At 38.5% G+C, this 21,385-nt stretch overlaps 2 protein-coding genes across 6 annotated transcripts in view; one reads left to right on the top strand and one right to left on the bottom strand.

The window, feature by feature from the left end:
• Nucleotide 1: 1 nt before the first annotated feature.
• hpda (4-hydroxyphenylpyruvate dioxygenase a) lies at nucleotides 2–7,396 on the bottom strand. The gene is made up of 14 exons (XM_067494232.1): nucleotides 7,314–7,396; nucleotides 7,100–7,126; nucleotides 6,785–6,847; nucleotides 5,555–5,659; nucleotides 5,423–5,465; nucleotides 5,212–5,294; nucleotides 3,533–3,622; nucleotides 3,333–3,439; nucleotides 2,124–2,201; nucleotides 1,668–1,830; nucleotides 1,375–1,446; nucleotides 1,125–1,247; nucleotides 919–1,035; nucleotides 2–267 (listed from the first exon to the last, which is right to left on the bottom strand). Exons 1-14 carry the CDS (start codon nucleotides 7,314–7,316, stop codon nucleotides 154–156), a joined length of 1,188 nt encoding a protein of 395 aa, XP_067350333.1. The 5' UTR covers nucleotides 7,317–7,396; the 3' UTR covers nucleotides 2–153.
• A 1,651-nt stretch (nucleotides 7,397–9,047) lies between these two features.
• Nucleotides 9,048–21,385, top strand: part of mtmr4 (myotubularin related protein 4) — a 34,958-nt gene continuing 22,620 nt past the window's right edge. For 2 of the 5 annotated variants that reach the window (XM_067494089.1, XM_067494088.1), the window contains exon 1: nucleotides 17,996–19,169. In XM_067494089.1, the coding sequence (XP_067350190.1) occupies nucleotides 19,125–19,169 (45 nt within the window). In that variant the 5' untranslated portion in view covers nucleotides 17,996–19,124. Of the gene's footprint in view, nucleotides 9,133–11,570; nucleotides 11,728–12,762; nucleotides 12,863–17,994; nucleotides 19,170–21,385 lie in introns of those variants that run through there. The other 3 variants (XM_067494090.1, XM_067494091.1, XM_067494092.1) reach the window with 3 other exon arrangements.

Below are 21,385 nucleotides of genomic sequence, written 5' to 3'. Positions count from 1 at the left end.
ATGAACATAAGATCCTTTATTTGGCCAGAGGACAAACAATCAACCAACTACAGTACATTTAAAGCATAGCTGATGATGATAAGGACATTCAACAATGTTAACATGTGTCCGATTGACTCTATTTCTGGTGGTTGTTGATTGTATGTGAAACGATCAGTAGAAGGCTTTGGCCTGCCCTTCGGGTGTCAGCACAGTGAGGTTGCCCCTGGCGTCTTGGTCCATCTCAATAGCCTCAAAAAGAGACTTGAAATTTCCTGCCCCAAAGCCCTGGAGAAAGAACAGACACACAGATGGGTAATTACCCTGAGATCTACCTTCTTCTGTGTCATTTTTTATGGCTCTGGGGATCTTCTCTCCCTCACAGTTCGAACTGTTCAACGCTTTGATGTTGGATTACAAACGGCAGATAAATATTCTCACAGGGTTCAAACATCCACTGCCCCCTGACAGGGAGCTCGCAGATTAATCATGTAAATATTTTCATAGATAATCAAAAGATCAAGTGTTGGTGGTTGCGCTGAGACATTCTTTGCTGTGGTTCGGATTCAGTTTCTCACTTTCATGCATTGTATCCACATCTGTAGACTCTGTGAAATGCTGGAGAGTGACAAGATGTGCCTGTTCTGACAAGCAGAATGGGTGCCGGGTGTTATGAATGAAGTGCCACAGGGCGCAATCCAACCCAAAGAGCCCCGTCGCTGCGAAGCACGAGCCTTTTAATCTGTATCTGTGATAGATTTACTGAGCTCTACGAGTAGGCTGCTGTTTTATTGTTCTCACTGGGTGGGAGCTGTAAACAGGTGTTCTCGTGGCTCTGCTTTTTAAACAGGACTAGAGGCCTGTAAAACCCATCAGTGAGGTGTTGGATGTGTTCATGAAACAAATGTTAAAAGACCCTCAGTCTGTTTGTGCACTTACAAAGTGGTTCTTTCGCTGAATGACCTCCAAAAAAAGCGTTGGTCTGTCCTGCACAGGTTTGGTAAAGATTTGAAGGAGGTAGCCCTTGTCATCAAAGTCCACTAAGATTTTCAGGTCCTTAAAGAAAACACAGGTACTTAATATTGTGGTACACAATTTGAAAAATTCTCTAAATAACTTCACAGAGAGAAAACACGTCTCCTCACCTGTAAGCGATCGAGGTCCTCCTTCACCTTGATCTTGGCGGTTTTGAGTTTCTGCCTCAGGGCGTCATAATACGCGTGAGGTGCCGAGAGGAACTCCATCCCTCGGGCTCGTAGGTTCTCTATCTGTTTTAAAAACAGGATAAAGAAAAGAAGCATCTAAAACTTTCCTTTGAAGAAGGTGTGCATGGATGGAGCAGAGGTCTATGGATTAACTTGGAATTTTTGACGATTAGAAACTTGGAAGTCTCACAGCTTGGATGATGTTTGAAGTGTTGAGGGCGATGTGCTGAACACCTGGTCCTCCGTTGTAGTCCACATATTCCTGTAACGACACAGATGGATGGCATTAAGATGCACTGAGACAAGGTTGCAAACGGAGGCGTTCCAAATTTTATTGTATTATAAATTGTTCGTTAAGCACAAATGCTCCTCGAACCGTTGTGGACCTCTTAGCTTACAGATCAAACATCTGTTTTAGACCCACAGCCAATGGAACTGACTATCAGGATGCCTTATCACTAAAAGGAGCTGAAGAAGTCACACCTGGATTTGTGACTTTTTCTTCCCAGTGGCAGGCTCATTGATGGGCATCTTGATGGTCTCTTCATAGTTAGCCACCACTATGGACCTCAGTGCACTAAACTGCGTATGGATCTGCTTGTCGTCTATTGACCAGAACCGATGGAACATCAAACAGTTCTGATACCTGGAATTAAGAAAACACAAACATCTATTGATAAGCCAAACAAACAAGCCTTTCCTTACCTGGAGCTGAAATTGCCTCCACTGCTGTTGGCGATTTTGTTTTTAAATCCAAATTTGCTCTTGAGGTTTTATATGTCAGTGATGTTGTACTGGGGCCAGTTTTTGAATGTCTGCACAACGTTTAACCTTGTGACAGAGGTGGAGTTACTGGGTGCAGTGTGTTTACTTGTCCTTTTGGCCCATGTGTCTGCTGTGTGTGTCCTGTGCGTATGTGCAATCAAACAGGAGCCTTACCAGTCTGAAACTGGCACCATTTGATCATCTGGCTGGTTTCCCACAATGTGATCGATGAAATTCAAACCTCCTGGAGGACTACAAAGAAAAGAAGAAAACAAACACTTGGTACTTTTCCATAAAAGATCGGCAAACAAATTAGGAAAACTTATTATAACAGCCCACCCTCATTTTTTTTACACCTTCGCTGTCAAAGAAAACTAAATATAACACTCTAAAAACAGAACATCATCTATGACTGACACTGGTAGTACACACTGCCAAAATAATCTAAATATCTATAAAACATCAAATCATACTAAGTTTAATTATGTGTAGAGCATCTTCAGCCTTGAGTGATCAGGTAAAAAAAAAAAAAAAATCAGTGGTGAAAAGTAGATAAGTGCATTTAATTAACTATTGATGTACTAAGTATTCTACCTAATTCATGAGGTTATATACGTATACTCCACCTGATCAAAGGAAGGTTTTACTGCACTGCAGAATACTGTGGATTAATCACCTCAGCAATGTACGGTGTATGTTTAAATCAGCTCTGCTTACCACAGCCAAAATATAAATTACAACTTTTTCACTGATGCACAACTAAAAATGATCCAGTAGTATTAACTGATATTGCATCTATAATTGCATGCAAACTTAACATAGTATTAATGCACGTTCAACTAGTACTTTCTATACCTACTAGTATCTTCTTTTTTTTATCAGAAGTAACAAAATGTTCAAGGAGTGTATAAAAAAAATGATAGTAAAATAATAAAAATTACTTTAGTGCAAAAGTTTGCATCCTACTTTAAATTAATTTAAACTTCACTTTAATTAATTTCTGATGATGATACATTTATACCAGTTAAAGATGCATTAAATATTATGTTGATATATGGTTTTCCTTTGTTTGCCATTTCAAACTAAGGGAATGCAAACTTTTGCACCCAACTGCATTTTAGTTAAAAATACTTTCACACGCTTTCAAATATGTTTTTGTTGCTAATACTTTTCCCTGAAAATGATTTCAACAGCATCACTTTTCCTTGTAATGGAGTATTGCGGCACTGTGATATTGTCTCTTTAACTGAAATTAGAGGATATTAAATATCCTCCACTACTCCTCCACGCACACACACAAACACACACACAAATCTCAAAATCCCACATGTATTTTGATCCAGTGTTGTAGCATGAGAGAATGTCATTATGTAAGAGACTCACAGTTTGTCTAACAGAGAATCCCTGAACAGAGGCTCTTTGTAGCTGGGCAGGAAGAGGCCTTTGTAGGGTCCGAGGTATTCAATGAGTGTGTGTGTTGTGTCTCCATACTGGGGAAAAAACAGTGACACAACGGTTATTCATTTCCAGTTTCATGTGTGGTTTTATATGAGGCTTTCACATGTGCGTCACTTTTGACGTACCGTTTGAACCACAGCATACTTGACCCTCCCGTGGCTGTCTTGCTCCACCCAGGGCTCCTTGATGATCACAGCTCCTCTGCCCTTAGCTGTCTGTCAGTGGAGCAGTGTTGGGGTCAGTTCAGTTACACATGAACATGACAACAGTTTCTGAAGCTAGAAGGTGGCTGCCCTCCAGTGGTTAATGATAGAATATCCTTCTTTATATTTAGCTCTCAACACTCAGAGTGGTTAAAATCAGCTCCACCTTTTCCAACAGTGACCTTTGACCCTTGATTTTTATATGTTTTGCCATTATTACCATACTCAGTATTGATTACTTAGTGAGGTTTTATTTTTGTACATTATGTAAAATGTAGATAATCAATTTAGTATTTTCACTTGAGTCACAGATTTGAAGTGGTAATGTACTTGTAGTGGACAACTATTTTAGGCCAATCCTCGCACTTTTCCTTGAGTATTGAATTTGTGTACTACTATTACTACTACTATTATCTCTGCACACAGTTTGCACCACTGGTGCTAAAGTTGTGGGTGAATGGTATATACTCTCTATCACTGTAGCGATTACAAAACCACCAATCTGTCCTTGACTGAAGAAAAGATCTGTAGTTCAGTAGAACCTGTCACAACAGCTGCATGTTTACCCTTATTTCAACACTCACTGAGTGCACTACATGCACTTTACCTCAAGTGTGTATAGAAGTATGTGCATTATATAACTACACAGAACATATCAGGTTTGTTAAGATTAGTACATTAGAAGTCAGTGGAGCTTATAGTATAGCTTATTATATTATATTAATTATTATAGTTTATATTATTTTAAGTACTTATGTGGAGTAATAGCTCCATATAAACAGTGGTCAAAAACTGACTTGCTTAAATGTAGGTATTTAAATTTGTGTATTCTTTTATTATTTTTTCTGTCCTTTCGGCTTATCCCATGAGTTCAGGGTCTCCACAGCGGATCATTGTCCGCATGTTGATTTGGCAGTTTTTACGCTGGATGCCCTTCCTGACAAATCCCTCCCTAATTTCTACTGGACTTGGACCGGCACTGCACAGCTGGTGATGGGAATGGGCTGTTGGGGGTTCAGTGTCTTGCCTGGAGACACTTCGACATATAGCTGGGACCGGGAATCAAACCACTGTGGACGACTGCCTTACCAACTTAGCTATAGCTGCCCCCATTTTTAAATACTCAGTGAAATATTGTGTTCACTCAGCTACATTTATTTAATATCTTTACTTACATGATTTAGATTCAGACAATTCAGACTTAAATACAAAATATTATTTTAAAAGATCTATTATATAATTATTATATTTAGGTTAGGAGCAAATAAAACATAGATCCTGCGAGGAAATTAAGAAATTACCCAGTGACATATTAGAAATATAAATTCACCTAATGTTCACATTAACAATGCATCAACGATTGTAATGCAATAACATGTGTTATTCTGAATAATACATGTCATGTTACACAATGCAAAGTTTTTTCTGTACTTTTACTTTTACTTACCACACAGTGGCATTGCTTCTTTTACATGTAAACCTTAGTACTTCTTCTACCACTGTATAAGAATATGAACTCATGTGAAATGATTAAGTACAGTTGGGTTGAAATACCACATCCTTCCATCAGCAGATGGACAGGAAGTGCTACTTGTTTTTACCTTGACTAAGAAGTCACAATCCTCCACTTGGAAAGCGATGTCCTTGACTGCATCTCCATGCTTAATCAAGTGTTTTCCCATCTCTGAGAAGAAAAAAAACATGACAATACAGTTTAGTTTCACTTTAGTTTCAAAGCATGACAATGTATTTGCTTAAGTCATCTTTACAGCATTTCATCTCACAGTCAAGTTCTCTGTTGAGATAACTTGCCTTCATTTCCAGGATTTAGCGGAGATTCAAATGCAAAAATTATCTATGAGAAGAGAGGGTTTTTGAGAAAAGACATAGATCATTGATGTACTGTGAAAACATATTACTTGTATTATGTGTATTGATGCATACCTTATCCTGCTTGATGACATGAGACACCACTTCTCGGCTGCCAGTCTCCAAACCCTTGTAGGCAAATGGCTCGAATCCCATCTTGTCACAGTAGAATGTGGCTGCCTACAAATTGATCAGAATATCTTTAATACGAAGAGGATTTCAGACGAGATAGTGTGAAGTTAGAAGAGTTCATCTCCTGCTAAAAATTTCTTCTGTGTGCTGATCAATCTGGACTGTGTTCTGAACCCGAATGAAAAGCAGATGTGTTTCTATGAGCAACTAACATTGATTTTCCTCACCAATTAATCTCAGTCTATGCTTATCATATTCCTCTCACAACTGTATATTTGTGGTGTCTGTCATATATCAGGAAATTGTGAAAGAATATATATTTGCCAAAACTGGTGACATCTTATTCAACCAAATATTAGTATTATATTCCAAAACTTAAAGATATTAATATTACTACTAAATGATTATCCTACACTAGGGGTGACTGCAGCTCAGTTGGTTGGGCTGGGTTTGACTCCCAGTAATTTACTTATTTAGTTGAGGCTTTTACCCACAGCAACTTAAAACTAAGCGGCAGACACTAGGGACAACTTTGGTGTTCAGTATTTTGCCCAGGGATACTTTAACATGTAGCCAGGAGGACCAGGACTCAAACCGCTGACCAAGTGGTTTGTGGACGACTGCTCGGGCAGGACACTGAATAAGAAGCAGCATTCTTAAGTGCTTTGGATAAAAGTGCTGTATAAGCAGAACCTTTACCTTTTTACAAACGTTTCTATATTTTGCTCATTCATTATCTGTCAGTCAATGTATCACTTCATTTATTCACCATTTCAGCTTTAAGACAAAGGCTGTATTTGCTTGTCTGACGATAATGTCAAATATTCATTAGCCAAAACACATTGGGCGGAAGTTCTAAGAGCCTTGAGATTAAACAACTCCAGGCTATTATAATTCAATGTAATGTGATGTTAACTACATTTTGTAGAACTTTCTGTGAGAACACAGTCTGACTTTTGACCTATTTCTGTCTAATATCATACACGCAGAAGGAAGATGAAGACAACAACATATTTTCTAAGTCAGATTTTGTCAAAATTCTTATTTTTAAACAGTTAATCTGCATCCAAATATAAATAATGTGGAAATGTGGAAATTATGTAGATGTGCTTTGACTGGTGCAAAAATTAGGTAAATACATTTTTTATCTAATGCCAGTGATTACATACTGACCTGTTTGGCATTGCCGACCCAGAAGGTGACATGATGAAACCTGACAAACTTCCCCTTTATTGGCTAAAAGACAAAAATAAAACATAGAATAAAACAAAGTAATCAACTGAACTGACAATTAACTTAGAACTTTCAACCTTTTGGTTTCAAAGGTATTACGCAGTTTGCATTACAAAACGATTTATTGGCTGCAGGTTTAAATGATTTATTAAATCTTGTAAGTTTCAGTCATGTTGCATCCAGACCTTCTTCTGCAGATCTAATAGTAGTTTAGGTCTAAATTGAGCCATCGTAAGAGTTTAGCTTTAGTCTTACCTTCTCGCCTTTATCTGTGTAGCTTGTCTGAAAAGAAAGAAAAGATACAAATCATTAGGACTACATAAACTGCAGTCAATAGATCTCAAATGTCTAAGGTGACATAACTACTTCAAAAATATAGTCATTTGCTCTGTTACTCCGCTGTGAAACCATCCAATTTCCCAGATAACTGGGACTAATAACTGACTCTGGTCATTTTGAAGTTTCCTACCATTTTGCGATTATAGTTGGCTGACAGTTGAGAGAAGAGACAGATCAAAATCAGTGGTCAGCCCGACAACATGCAGATAAGTACTGACCTGATCACCATCTGTGATTGGCCCTTTGGGGTCTACACCCACCTGTCCACCTCCTTGCTTCCTGCTAAAACTGAGCTAAAAAGTTCAACGACAGTAGCATGTTATGTCCTCTTTCTTGGGTCAAGTGTCTAGTTGGTCTTGGTTAGAAATGTAGACACATTAACCTCTGCTTAATGGAATACAGATATGACACCAGGTCTGGGATGATATTTATTATAGCTTCCTTGTGAGCATGCAAAGAAGAACAGATCCTGTTTTATGTAAAGAACAGGGGCTTACCAATGCAAGAAACAATCATGGTACATCCAAAATGTGAAGAACTGAACCGAGAGTGTAGCACTCTCTGTTGAGGGTCCTTCATCAGACCCCCTCTCTCTCTGGTTTCAGATTTCCACCACAAGAGGGAGTAATATTGTTGGATATTAAGTGCACAAACATACAGTATCAGTAACCATATACTGAAACTATCTGAGCCAGAACTTTCTAATGTTAAGGGACTGAATTATTATTAAGAATTATATGTTTTCATTTACATACAATAACTAATTAAATATTCCTTTGAGTTCATTTCTTAATTAGTTCCTTTACCTTACATTCACAAAATCATCTGATAAAAGACAGAACATGCCGTAATCATGGGTTGAACAAGATCCCACATCTCATCAAAAAGCTCGGCAGGGAAGAATGTCACAGACTTCAAGTACACACAGGGGTGAAGTGAGGCATTGAGTGGCTGCTAAATTGTGTTGGGGAACATGAAGTCAGGTCCAGGCTTTTTTAGACAATGCTGGTAAACACAAATAGTGAGAGACCTCAACTACAAGTGCTGTAAACTGCACAGACGTGTCAAATATATGCATACATAAGTGTTGTGTGTCAGTGTCAGGGAGCATCACCAGAAAGCTGTGAATAGGTTTTAAGTTAATCAGATGTAAAATCAGACTAAGGTTGCAACTAAATATTATTTCCATTTAAAATAAATCCATTATTTTTTAAAAATAATGTTTGGCTTGCATAAAAATTGTATAATATATACAATATAGTATAGATATTTATTTTATAAAATACAAAAACAAACAAAAAACGGTAAATCGTTGCACAGGATAATATTTGATTTAATGGTATAAATCAGTGATCCAAACGCACAAGTTGACCTGTTCTATCAAACGTAATTTCTGTAAATTAAGCTTTGCTATGACCTTTTAATTGTTTACTTCTCTTAAATGCTTCTGTTTTTTAAGTTTTGCTTCCTTGTTATTTTTTTACAGAAAAATTATTGACGTTTAAATAACTGTATAATTATTATAATTAATACAATAATTTGAAGTATTTTACGGGATACAAAAAATCTTGCTGTATATGATCTACTAAAATTTAGTATAGAGATCCTACTGGCTTAAGAATGCTACGTGTTTGGAAGAAGCACCATGCAGCAAGTTACCGTAGTGTATTTTAGTAGTGTGTACGTGTGTATTAATTTTGTGCCGCGCTGTGATTTTCTATTGGTCCACTTTAGGAGCTCAGTGGCACCTGATTGGGTCTGCTGTGGGTGTGTGCAAGTCGCTTGCTTGATTGTTGTTAACACTGATTGGCCGGTAGGAGTCTATATTACTATTGGTGTAGACAGTCCAGTTTCTTCCCTGACAATTGGCTAGAGTTGTAGTCATCACAGAAGAATGCGGAAGTCGTGCACTCTACTGAGTCACCGTTGTATCAGCTGATTCTTTCAGAGTGAGTAACTCGATTTAATTTTAAAATGTTGTACCTTATCAATAATGTATTGCGTGTGACATGTTGATGGATTGTCAGACTTGTATTGGACATGTGAACCATGAGCAGTTCTGTCGTTTTCTGTCGGACAATTAACGAAATTTAGACTCGAGCTTCCAGTAGTGTTGCTATCCCTGCTATCCATTTAGCTATCATGATGCACAGTCACACACGCACGCTTTCGATTTGTAAACTTGTCTCCTCCTAACAGAGTTATAGCCAGCAGTAATACTGTCAACCACTTTCACTTTCACCGTAACGTAACATGCCTTTAAACTTTATCCCTGCTATATGGTCACACCTGTTGTATTGTCAGGAGTCGAGCAGAGCACCTGCTTTAACTAATCAGGTGGGGCTGGTACTCTCACTGGGGATACTGGAAATTTCTACTGCATGTTTGTTGTTCTGCTTTTAAATTTATATTAAGAGGAAAGCACCCTGGAATACCCCGCGGTCGCTGTTTCATACTCAAGAGAAAAAGGAACCGCTATTCCAAAAGTCACCTTATCACTGTCATTATTGTTCGGTTAAATAGTGGGTGAATATTTATCTTTATAAGAACTCTGTCGCTTTCGTTGTAGCACATTTTAGCTTTTAGTTTTATAAACGAATGTAAAATGTAATCTGAAATAATGTAGGGTAGGTGAAAAAAACACTGGCAACTAAGTCTCTACACGTATAACGTACATCATTCCCATGTGGTGATGAGGTGAAGTTTAAACAAAATACATTTAACTAACTGCTAAACCATCAGCTGATCATTATCAGGAGATTATTAAGTAATCATGTACATATGACTATATCCCTCCAGATCAAATTTAAACGTTCCCTCAGGGTATTCCCTAAAATTATTGAGAAACATGTTTTTGAACAACATTGTGTAGTTTTATATTTCTCTCTTAGTACAATGCAAACTACGGAAGTTGATGTTATGGGTTTTGCTTTGCTTTTAGGATATTTGAATAATCTCATTGTTATTCTTAAGTCTTTAGTTTCATTTCCCTCACAATTGGTTTACTGAATATTTTCCCTTGCTTCATTTTCCCCCTGCCAAATCTGACATTAATGTCCAGATTTCACTTATTATGTTCACATTTTTTCCCACTTCTTTTCCAACTTGCGTCCTCACCCTTATCCTAAATAGCCCAATTTTTGTATTCATTGTATTCTTATAAGTACATTCTGAAAATGCTGACTATGGTTTCACAGTACTATCAAAATAGATGCTTTCTTTGTGTCCTAATGGTTTGTACAACATGTGTTATCAGTATTTTATTCGTTCCAGCTACCTATACTACCTATAGCTACCTAAGATGAGTAGTTTGAAAACATTTCAAATTTAAAACCCCTTGAATCCGAATAGTTGTGTTAAATATGTTTTATTTCACTTAGTGCTGTAGCAAAACTGTTTTCAGCATTCTTGTTTTAATTGAATGAAGGTACCATTTGAATCTCTGCCTGTACTGTATTGTACTGTACTTCAAGCTAGTACTGAAACGTAGTAGCTTAGTGTTTCAGACAGTACCTGACCCTGTAACTGGTATTGATTGAAATGAATTTAGCTTTTTGTTAATAAGCAAATGGAATATGGGAGAATGTTATATATCAGTTTTTTAAAAGGTCCTACAATTAAAGAATAAAAACCATTTATTGTATCTGAAAACACGGCATGACATGTACCAGAAAGCATATTATTGTTTGACAGGTACCTAGAAATGAAACAGATATCATAACTTGTGTGTTATCATAACTTGTACAAGTGATGCTAAATCTCCTGTACATTGCCCAGAACCTAATGAAATAATACAGCAGTGCAGTGTATACCACCGCGTGTTTGTTCAAAACGAAGATGATTGAATAAAATATAAATCATTTTATATTTTAGTAAACTAATTGTTAAATTGAAACATGAAAGTGCTTAATGGGGAAAATCTGATTAATCAAGTAAATGAAAAAGGAATCAATAGACTGACCAAAATTGTTAAGTGCACCCATAATTGTTGTTGCAGCTTTAATTGCTTTATCTTAACACTGATAACTTGATGATTTCCCTGCCATTCAAAATTTTTGGTAAGTTGCACACTACATCTAAAATTTTCAGTACATCTTTTGAATATTTAAATCTTCAGATGATGCAATTTCTGTTGAGTAAGTGGGTGTCTCATATTGCTTTGATTTTGTTCTTGAAACCAATTATGACTGGTTGCCCATGTGTGGTAATTCCTAAATTTAATGAATGATTAGCAATGAAAGCAATACATTTTGATTAAAATGAGTCATGAGTGTGTTGTAGGTGGTGAAATGTAGCAAGTATGTGCCCTGTAGTAAAGCTTCTTTCACTTTGAGAAGCCTGGCACTTGCAGAGTGGGAGGGAAAGAGAGTAAGCAATAGAGACGGAGCAAGAGAGGGAGGGAGGTATGTCAAGCAGTAGCTTACAACCAGTATGTGTTTAGGAGAGGGAGACTACTGCTAGACTACTTTACAAGGCTTTCTGCTTTTGTGCAAGTTTGAAAGATAAAGGGAAGTTTCAACACTTTAAATCAGCACTTTGTACAGGTAAGCAAAGGCTACTTTGATGAGCGTTTCATGAGTTAAGGAGTCTTTTTTTTTTTCTTTTTTTTTTTTCTAATGTGGAGCTGTGTGCAAAAGTGGGTGTGTCTATAACAAAGTGTAGGGAAGTGAGATGAAAGTACTGAACAGTGACAACTACGATCCAGTTCCAAGTTGAGTACTCATAATCAGTGTGCATTGTCAAGTCTAGTTTAAAAAAAAAAAAAATGAAATGAACATTCTCCGTTTTGTCTGGCTGCCTGCCCCTCTGTGATATAGTGTGCGTGTCACTATCATTATAGGAAACTTGCACAGCATTTCCCTCTTGATAGTGGCATATACACAGGAAGAGAAGGCAGTGCATTACCAGAGTGGTTGGTTTCACTGTCTTATATTAAATGTTTTATTGTATCAATGGACAGTAACTATAGCAATGCATGGATAAATATTTGGTATCTGATTAAATTTCATGTTAAATGATCAGGACATCCACCTCACTTGTTGGTCTTTTGGGTGTGGAGAAAATTTGTGCAGTTAGCCCACATCTGTCTCTCCTGTATTTATCTATTTGGCTGCCAATAATATGAAAAGGAATGTTGAGTTTGCATTTCCTAAGTGTCTCCGATCAAGTCAGGTCAGCATATTGGCTCTACGTTTTCACTCGCAGTGACATGGTTCATGCTTGTTCCTACACGTCTGTCTGCAACACTGCATGTGGAGTGTGTGTTTATGTTGACTTGACCTCATCTGTACATCCTGTTCCAGGCGGCCAGCTGAACCAGCACTCTTTATGCCTCAACATTCTACTAAATGTGGTAGATATGGAGCATATGGTTATGGCAATGTTGTCAGATCTATTCAATTAATTCAACATATTGATCAAGTAGACATTTAATGAGTGTAGTGCCAGTTTCTGTTCTGCAAGCTGTACTTTAGTCCAGAAGGCTTTAAAATCCAGCCCTTTTACGCAATAACTCACACTTCAAAACCACCCACACACACACCCTGTGTCTGAAGGTACTGTGTTTTTTATGTTGGCAGGAGCCATCGCTGGCACAGCAGAGCCCAGTAGACAGGACGAGAGGGAGGGATCTGAAAAGGAGCACCCAGAACGCTGTCTGCAGCACTGGCTGGCAGCATGGTGAGCCAATAACCCTGTTGTGGAGGGGATTGTATATGTTGATATGTACTCAACACTGTATATTCCTGATTGCTAAATCAGCTGCTGCTCAGAAATCTAAACATGCTTTCTGAAGGTTACATGGCAAGTTTAGACTTTTTCACTCTAACAGGGGAAAATATTGTTACAGATCCAAATAAAGCACTGTGTTGCAACATGCTTAACAGCAGAATGCATTCAAATTTCTATCACTTTATTTTTTAATTCAACTCACATGCAATTTAGGACAATTGTTTGCTAAATCAAGATACATTTATTTTGGCTTGTTATCAATAATCCTTTAAAACCAGACCAGTGTTTTTCTTACAGTAATGCAGGCTAACACATTTTGCTGCAGTTTTTTTGTTTTAATTTTTTTAAGTAGTTGTACAGAGAGAGTGGGGTTTTTGTTCTGTCTTTTTTTTTTTTTTTTTTTTTTTTTTTTTTTGGTGGGGGGGGCTCAACAAGTATGAAGCTAATGACTGAATTTAATCATAAACAGCACATCTCTTAACAAGCAATAAGTTGTTTTACCAGTGGAGCTACCATTTTATTGCACTTTTGATTTATTATTTAAGTGGCTGTGTAGCAAGTAACAGATGTTCTGTCTTTGAGATAAATCCTTGCGTGATAAAGTCATGTGTGATCTGCACATCTCTTTGTTTCAGAGCACATCAGACCTTGTTAACCTCCTATTGACATGCAAAAGCTTATGGTATGATGTGAGATTTGAAAGTACTAAACACCAAACCCAACATGCTTGCTCAATCATTGTCTTACTGATTGTGAACCTCAGTTAATATATGGGGGAAAAAAAATCTTGTTCTTTTTATTAGTGAGGGTGCTACACTAAATTAAGATGCCCAACGCTCAAATCTACAAGTGGATAGAGATCTGTTGTGTTTGCCTTTTATTGGATGCTATTGAGTATGTACTATAAAACTACATGATTTGTGTTGTGTAACATTACCATGAAAGTCAAATGTGTAAAAATGAGGAAGTACAGTTATTGTGCAGCTCCAGGTTTATGCCTGCAGTTTTTTAAAAATCTTTGGAAATGCTGAGTCTCAGCTTTGCTGTTGCCAGTACTGTAGACAACAGTGGATTGTCTGATCATGCTGCTGTTTTGGGCCTCAGGGTTGTAATTATATTGAAGCGCAGCAAAAATAACGTACACAATACATTTGTACTTCAGAACGGCGCTTAAATTCCTCTTTATACTTGCAAGCTCTGTATTTTATTGCACTGTTCAAAGTAGGCGTTAAATGTATTCTTTAATGTCATCACACAGGATACAGAGACTTTATAAACGAGTGTTGTTTAAATCAATGGACCTGAAATAATAGAAATGTTAAGGATTTTTTTTGCACAGGACCCTTTGGCACATACAGTAAATGTCCTCCAGTCATGTCAGACTAGGCTGTAGGACAGAGGGGTGACAGTGCTTGAAACCTTTGGGCCAGAAATAGGAACTGTACCTGGAGGATGTGTGTTCTGGTCAGCTGGGTAAGCCACGGTGGCTTTCTGCCCAGCTCCCAGTCTTTTAATGGGACACAGTGGCTCTGGGCTTAATTGATGGTGTGGCTAATGAACAAATAATGGGCCCACCAAGGCACATACAGTGAATACACAGGACTCAACTAATACATTTATTTTGTTGTTGTTCTAAGGGTTGTTTTGTCAGAAGGACATGTGGGGCATATGTCCCAGCAGTTTGTTCCACAGGTAACATGATCCTTTTTAAATCCTGCTCTGTGAAGCAGCATTTAATTGCTTCCCAGCCTTTAGCCTTTTCACTGAAACCAAACAGGAAGTTGTGAGTTCATACTGTAGTCCAATCATGCCACTGTATTGTTAGAATAATGTGAGCATGGAAACGAGGACAATGGGTTTTTTTTACTACCCACAATGCATCAAGAGACTACATTGTAGGGGTAGTGCCAAACATGAGAAGTTAGTTTACCAGCACCATGCCGAGATGAGTGTTTCTCTGTCACTGCTTGATGTGATGTCACCTGTATGTGGGGTTTCCCTATATGTGGGGACTTGACACCAGACACTCAGTGTGGGTGTTGTAAAGGCCACAGGATTCATTCTAGGCTGTTAATGATTTGACTGTAGTAGCTCTTTTTGAAGCCCTCTCTGTCCTTGCCCCAACTCTTAAAGTTGGCCTTCCAGTTTTGCTGGTCCAGCTTTTCACTCAGTTCAAATAATAGTAACTTGGTTGTTGTCTTTAGTCTCCTACATGTGTTTTATCACAGCCTGTTGCTTTATATTTAAGATGTTTTGGTAAGACTTTTATTGAAAGCTTGGCAAAAACAAGAATTAAGTTGGTGAGAACATGTCAGAAATTAAACAACCTGCATTTTAAAGCAGGTTGATGTGTCTGATTCCTTTTTCCAAAGCTCTTGTAAAGGCGAGTCCCAGTTTGAGTCCTTTTCATGGTCAGCTTTACAAACTGAAGCTGTTACTTGGCCAACACAGAGAACCTCAAAAGCCAAACAATGATGAAGACTGACATGTTACAGTAATATCACCAGGTTTTAATTACTGCATAATTTTAAAAAGCAACACTAACAGCAGCTCAGTGAAGCGATGATGTAAATCCAGGTTTCTGTCACAGGTAATGTGAAAGCTAACCACAAGTAAATCTCTGCTGCTCCACAACAAAGTTGTATCTTGAAGTAAATATTCATGCTCAGTTTTTTGCCTATGCACCAGTCAAAATTTCCACACAGAAACACAACTGATATTCGTTTGAATTAACCTTTATAAACTTAATTTACCTTGAAAAGTCTAACTTGGTGGTAGGGCAAACAACGCAGCTTTTGTAATACAGCAATCAACATTCATATTACCGTTTAAAGTCCTGTTAATGTTTTATAAAGTTCTTCTGTCAAAATGCGTGGATGATGAGGGGGAAACAACTGAAACTTCACTAACACAACCACACATCGAGCAAACACCACACAAAACACAGCAAGCAGCTGTTTAACTTCTTACTTACTGGCTCAAAAGCAAGAATGCCATCTCTGCTTCTATCTTGTCTTTTTATCAATCATTCTATCAATCATTATTAATATAGTGCTTTGAAAAGAACCAGGAGTTGAGCAAAGTGCTTTACAACAAATACACAGAATATCTAAACACGCTTTTTATCTTTTAGCTCTCGCCAACAAGTACAATCAGCTCAATATTACTCTCTATCTTGATGTATTTTGTACTTGGACTAAAGAGCTATGTAGTGTCAAGTGTTACCTTTATTTTACCTTCCCTGCATGATGTCCCCAGTACAGGACTCCATAAATCCATACTGGAGTATTTGAGGATGCTAGTCAACGAAGTACAAGTCAGCTTACCATCAATGATGCTGAAGCACTCACCTTAATGTAAAAAGTTAAATTTTAGCATTGTAATGCTTGGAATAAATCCAGTTAAGCTAAATCCAGCTTCAGGCTGAAAGGTCACAGCTGTGACAAAACACTGCTTGTATATACAGTGGGGCCTGTATATTGTATCATTTTACCCACATAATGTTTGTAAGTGATTTGAAAATGCATACTGCAGATTGACCCAACTCCTGTTGTATATGCTTTTCAAATGGTAAAATGCATGTAAACATAAGTGTTTGCTTTTGTGTTTATGCAAATACTTTATGGAGTTTGACTGTGTTTGAGCTTCATGTAGATGCCCTATCTAGTGCCTTCTTCCCTGTTCATACCTTTCTTCAATATCTTATGGAAAAAGGAACCCATGTGTCAACATGTAGGGTAACACTCTGCATTAGTGACTCGCTGACCTCCTTTCCTAAAATAAAATGTGAAACACAGGAGGCCAAATCTGGCACTGACTTTTATGGCTTGTTTGGGTGGGGCAGGGCAGAGAAGTTTAAATCCCAGTGCTGGACCTTACACTTTTTTTTTTTCTTCACATTTTATTTTAAATTTGTGATTACCATTTATTTAAAGGAATTTACATTTAAATAAACTAAAATAGGAGCTGCTGCAGACTTCATGGACAAGTGTTTTATAGGAGCAGTAATTTATGGATGTGAGTTCTACTGCCCACAAGTTCAATACATCATTCCTCTGCAGCAGACCTCTCCTTTCTAATAAGTAATAAGTGATGTTTTGCAAATCCTAATATATTCACTCTGTGTGAAAAAGGCATTATAGAAGAATCTATAAATTAATTGCCCCATGGATTACAATTTAAAAAAATATATATTTTTTTAGGTTCTATAAAATGTCCTAGTTTCAACACTGAACAGTGTATACATTCTCTCCTTGTAGCCAATATTTTCCTTCAAACATATTCCTAACATCTGTCATTAAATCTAAATTGCCAGAATAGCTAAGTTGTAATTTACAATAAAGACCTACAGCAGCTACTACAACTATGCACTTGTGATATGTAATTTGTAAAATGTATTGGCACATTGGATTTTGTTATTGCATCCTGTTGGTTACCATGGTATCTGTAATTTTGATCCAACAGAAACGTAAATTGTCTTAATGCTCTCATTTAGTTAATTCTAGTCACATACGATGAATAAAACATAGATGGTCTACATTTTGCAAAAGACTCAAATTATATTATAAATGGATCTTATTGGTATATAAATTGACCTCTGTGTAGTAGATGTGTCTAGAAATACAGGCTATATATTAGGAATAGTCTAACATCCATTAAAAGATGCAAAATGTACAATTATAAACATCAATATCAATTTCTTTATTCACCAGAAATGACATGAATAAATGAATAAGTGACTGGAAGCATGTTCTTATAGAAATGGTTAATTCTTTAGTTCTCTAACATACTACAGTGGGGTTAATGGAAAGATTATCTTATGGTTTCTTTAGAGTGAGTACTATGGCAATAAACAAATATCCATCTCTAGATTTAAAAAGAGGCTCAATCATGTAAAGGTAACATTATAGGACCATCCCTTGAAAATTAAACCAATGCATAGTGCCGTGTTTACGCTTCCATATGTATTACATAATTCAGGGTCATACAGCTGAAGGCAAGGGTCTGTCACAACTCCTCCAGGGGAGTAGGTTGGTTTGGGGGGGGAGGGCTTTGTGTCCCCTTGTGGTATAAGGTTCACCATATGTGCAGTTTCTATCCAATCTCCTTCATTTCAACCACAAAAAGGTAGACTGCAGAGGACTGTCTGCTACAGAGATGTGTACTGCCCTTGTGTTGAATAGTGCCAAGGAGACACTCAAACGAGGGAGAGGACTTTGTGTCTGTAGAATGCTGTGTCACTAGACCTCTCCGCATAGACTCCCTTTTCTCATCACCCTCCCTCCCTCCGTCCTGTGCCACGTATTTCCCTTCTGCACTAGATTAATGCTACCAGTGCAATGGTTTTGAGATGGGATACTGTCCAACCGCTGGATGTAGAATCTGTGTGTGTGAGTGAGTTTGCTTCAGGGTTGGTTTTTGTGTTAGTGTGTGTGTGAGAGAGAGAGAGAGAGATTAGGCACAAGCCACAGTATACTGCAGTTAATGTGTGATGATGCAGCCAGAGCATCTTCTGGCTGTTGGCGGCAGTTTCTAAGCTTTACCGCCTCGTTGCTGAGGGAGAGGCAGATTTATGAAGAGATGTCGGTAAAGGGTGAACAAGGAGGGAGTGGGTTAAGAGAGGAGAGCAGAGGGAGACGGGGAGAAATGTGAGCGGGAGGTAGATGCGCATGCTGAGGGTGGAGCTTAGCATCAGGCAGTTCCCTCTGTCTTTCCTTTCTTTCCTGCATTCTCTTCTCCCAGTTTCCCCCATCCTCTCGCTACAGTGAAGGAGACACATCTGCAGTCTTTACATCACGTTTGCTTTCGCCTCAGTTTGAACTCAGCTGGCTGGACTGACTGCTGATCCTGTTTGTTCTCTGGATTACCGTTCTCAGTGCATCAGGGGTGATCTTCAGACACCAAGCGCGTGCTCTCTCTCTCTCATCTCTCTGTCGGATGCGTTGGGGTCGGGTGGGGTGGGTTCCGAATGACACCTAGGACTTGTGTGTTGTCCCACAGCACTGCGTGAGGAAAAAGGAACGTGCAAAAAGGTTGGGGGCGGCAAGAAAGCCGGCGAGAGGGGTGGTGGCAGGCAGAGGGGTTTGTAGTGGAAAAGGGGTGGAGTGGCTCCAGCTGCGAGCAGAATGGTTATGCCGGGTCCTCGTGCTCTGGTTGTGCTGCTGCTCCATCGGCTGTGTGTCATCCAGGCACAGCCCTACCTCTCCTCGACATGAGCCTCGCAGGAAGGGTGTCCTGCTCCATGCTCAACTGCTTTGTAAGTCCATAGGCTTTGATTTTGCTGTTTTTCTTTAACCCAGGCTTTTGATGGATGTGTATTAAATCCCTCCCCTCTGTACTTCATCTATGTGTGCCAGCTTGCCAGTCAGTGGTGGGGGGTGGGGGACAGGGGGTGTGTGTTGACACACGTGAGCGCTGCAGTCAAGTAGCAAACCCTGACTCCAAATAGATAATAATTTGAAATACCAGTCTTGTCATTTATTTGCTGACGAAAACCTTTGCTGCTGAAGTTGCTCACCTCTTGGGTTTGGAGCTGCCGGTTTGCTGATTGGGGGGGCGGTGCTGTCAGGAGCACAATGGAATAAAAAGTGTGTGCTGCTAAGAGCCAGCACATTTTATGCTCACTGTTGTGGCCTCAGAGCATCTAGGGACAGATGATGGATGAATGTAGGCTATTTAGGGTGACCAAGGGGTGGTCTTTAACTCAAGTCTCTGGGGCTAAATTAGCTGATAGTCCACAAGTTAACCTCAGACCTTTCATTGATCACATTCCACTGTTTTGGGCCTGTTTACTTCTAAACGTTTTAGCAAGTGTGTTTTCAATGTAAGTAAGTTATTTCGTGATTGTCGACGATCCTTTTATATTGGTCCACTAGGTTTATATTTATCTTATAGTTCAGTTGTAGTATACTTGATGGATTTTTTTTTTCCCCCATTGATTAGGTTGCATAGAAATTTTCAATGGTTAAAAAATGTCTGACTGTGTGTTTTTTTTATATTTTACCACATTCCCCATGCTTGGCCGAACAAAAGGCAGTCTGGGGACAACTAAATGTTTGATCTCATGGAAACAGTACATGAAGGGTCAGGTGATCACCAAAGTAAATAAGTTCCATCTTCAGGTAACATTTCATGTACGTTTAATATTAGTTTTATACAGTAGTGAAGATATTTCACATTCAACCAACCCACAAAAAACACAGACGTCACTTAAAATAATCCCTCTTTGCATGTGTGTTACTGCAGTAAGCACTTACAGATTCAGCCTATGTCAGGACAGGTACTGAAAGATTCTTCTGCTGTTATGCCAACATTTTTCAAACAAAATAGATGTTAATAGGACTAGGAAGCCTTTGATTTCCACCACTAATTCTGTCAGAAGAATTATTTAGTGGATCGGGCAGAGTGCAGCTGCTTGCTCCTCTTCTCCTTTCTCTGTGACCAGGCTTGACTAGATGATCTTTCTTTAATGTCTAGTGCAGCTGAGTCAGCAATTTAGCTCCTGCATCAGTGGCTTTATAATTTAGTATCCACGTCCTCTGTGGAAGAAGGCTGCAGCATTATTCCAAGTTTTCATCATTGTCCCTGTTGCTGGGATCCAGCTTTAGATCAAAACATCCTTTATAACTGTTCCAATATATCATGTTTATCTCTATCTCTATGATATGTTGTCTGCACTAAGTGGAACCATAAAAAAACCTAATTGAATTGATTAAGATTTTTCCATGACTCATATTTGATTATACCCACCAGCTAAATGGATCAATAGGATAAGTGCTAGCAAAAGCTTTCTGGGGGTGTGCTTCAGACATTTTACCTTATTCTGCACCCTCTCTGGTACCTGTGAAGGGACTGGGACACCAAAGCTTTAGCAAATGGACAGTACCCTGAGGAGGCTTTTAGAACCCCAATGTCTTGAAACTGTGAAACAGGAATTTCATCTGTTTTCTCTGTATCAACAACGCAGTCTGTAGACCAAAATAATATCTATCCAACTTTCCGTGTTATAGGTGAATTTTATTTGTATAACAGCCTGCCCCTGCTCTTAGCCCAGTGGTTAGCCTAAAATGGGAATGGTCATTTAGAACATGGTGGTCTATGAAATATTAACTCAGCTGGATGGATGACAGGAGGAGAGTGCATTTAAAGAGTCGTCATACTTCGCGTTCTTTGATCTTGACCCACTTACCCTCAGAAGCAAACATCTTTGTTCTGTTCCTCCCTTTGTTTGCTGGATTTCAAATAACTTGACACAGAGAAGCAGACATAAATGCATGTCACCCACATAGTCATGAGGTCACCTCTGCATCATGTAGCTCTAATCTGCACTACTCTAGGACAAAGTGCCAGTCAGATTAAGTAAATAATCTGGTCAGTAAGGGCAGTAAATTGTTTCCAAAAGCTTCAGAGTGAAAGGGACAGTCTCTCTAAAAGAGGTGGTTGTATCCATGACAACCAGACACTTACTATATT

This window comes from Channa argus, chromosome 24 (assembly GCF_033026475.1).
Source record: "Channa argus isolate prfri chromosome 24, Channa argus male v1.0, whole genome shotgun sequence".
NCBI classification, from domain to species: domain Eukaryota; kingdom Metazoa; phylum Chordata; class Actinopteri; order Anabantiformes; family Channidae; genus Channa; species Channa argus.
This window is presented reverse-complemented; position numbering and strand designations above follow the sequence as displayed.